Below are 1,202 nucleotides of genomic sequence, written 5' to 3'. Positions count from 1 at the left end.
TGCCCCCTTGAGGCTCAATAAATATGAACGAGAGATATTTAATATGGGAGCTATATCAGCTTATAGCGCGCTCAAAATCGAGGAAATTCAAAGATGTTTTCTATCTTAAAGCAAATTTTTACAATACATAAAATCAAAGCTTTATTTGTAAAGAATAAAATAAAACACAAAGTATTTTGAAGTAAAGTTTTTAAATATGTAGCGGGCACCACATTACCCCCTTCTTAGTTTAAACATATTTAAATTATACCATTTTAGAAAGGCAAATATTTGTTGTCTTAGCATTTTGCGCAGCTAAATAGGGGCTTGTTTCAATCGATCTATAGAAATGTTTTATTCATTTTGACTAATTTGGACTTTGAGAAATTAATCATTTCTTTTCAGAACTTTGTAGGGTCCAGAATATTTGAATTGTAAGGGTTTAACTGTTTGCGATTTTATCCAAATAAGAGATGTTTGATCTAAATCCTTATGAACAAATGATTTTTGATTGGTATGCCTACTAGCTGGGACCGGTTTTACATTGCCGAATGACTGATGCAGATAGGAAAAAACTTCTGATGGGGTTGCATTGTAGTCTGAATTTTCCTTTAAGAAATCACCAGGCAAACGTAAAACTTCCCCACATGCTATTTCATATACGTATTTTTTTAGATCTTCTTTGTAAGCTGTCCTCAAGCCAAGTAATACTGTAGATAATGTTCTTGTCCACTGTTGATTTTCTTGAGAAGTGAGAGCAGTTTTTAAGACGCGATGGACACGCTCAATCATTTCATTGGCTTGAGGGTGGTAAGAGGTAGTATTTTGATTTTCTACGCCAATTTTCTTAACCATATCGGCAAATAACTTTCAAGTAAATTGCCTACCTCTGTCTGTTTGTATCTTTGTGGTTCTACTATTGTTAATACGTAATGGAACTCTTCAGAAGGTGGTAGAGGACCGACTATGTCCATGTGAACGGAAGAAAACTGTTGAGTTTCCAGCGGAAAATCTCCGTATTGCGAACTTGTGTTGAGAGTGATCTTTGAAGACTTGCACATTTTGCAATTTCTAACCAATTTTGCCCAATCCTTTTTTAATGGATGGCCAAACGTACTTTTGAGTTAGCAAACCCTTTGTTGATTGTACACCAGAATGAGAAAGTCAGTGGATATTGTCAAATACCATCTTGCGATATCGAAGGGGTGTATAGTCTTGCATGT

At 35.1% G+C, this 1,202-nt stretch overlaps 1 protein-coding gene across 1 annotated transcript; it reads right to left on the bottom strand.

Annotated features, from left to right (window-relative positions):
* Positions 1-366: 366 nt before the first annotated feature.
* LOC131997170 (uncharacterized) lies at positions 367-834 on the bottom strand. The gene has a single exon (XM_059367666.1). The coding sequence runs from the start codon at positions 832-834 to the stop codon at positions 367-369; it is 468 nt and encodes a 155-aa protein (XP_059223649.1).
* Positions 835-1,202: the final 368 nt, after the last annotated feature.

Source organism: Stomoxys calcitrans, chromosome 1 (assembly GCF_963082655.1).
Source record: "Stomoxys calcitrans chromosome 1, idStoCalc2.1, whole genome shotgun sequence".
NCBI classification, from domain to species: Eukaryota; Metazoa; Arthropoda; class Insecta; order Diptera; family Muscidae; genus Stomoxys; species Stomoxys calcitrans.
This window is presented reverse-complemented; position numbering and strand designations above follow the sequence as displayed.

Excerpts from the sequence above, each read along its gene's own strand:
- LOC131997170 (XM_059367666.1), bottom strand. The coding sequence starts at position 834 with ATGGTTAAGAAAATTGGCGTAGAAAATCAAAATACTACCTCTTACCAC.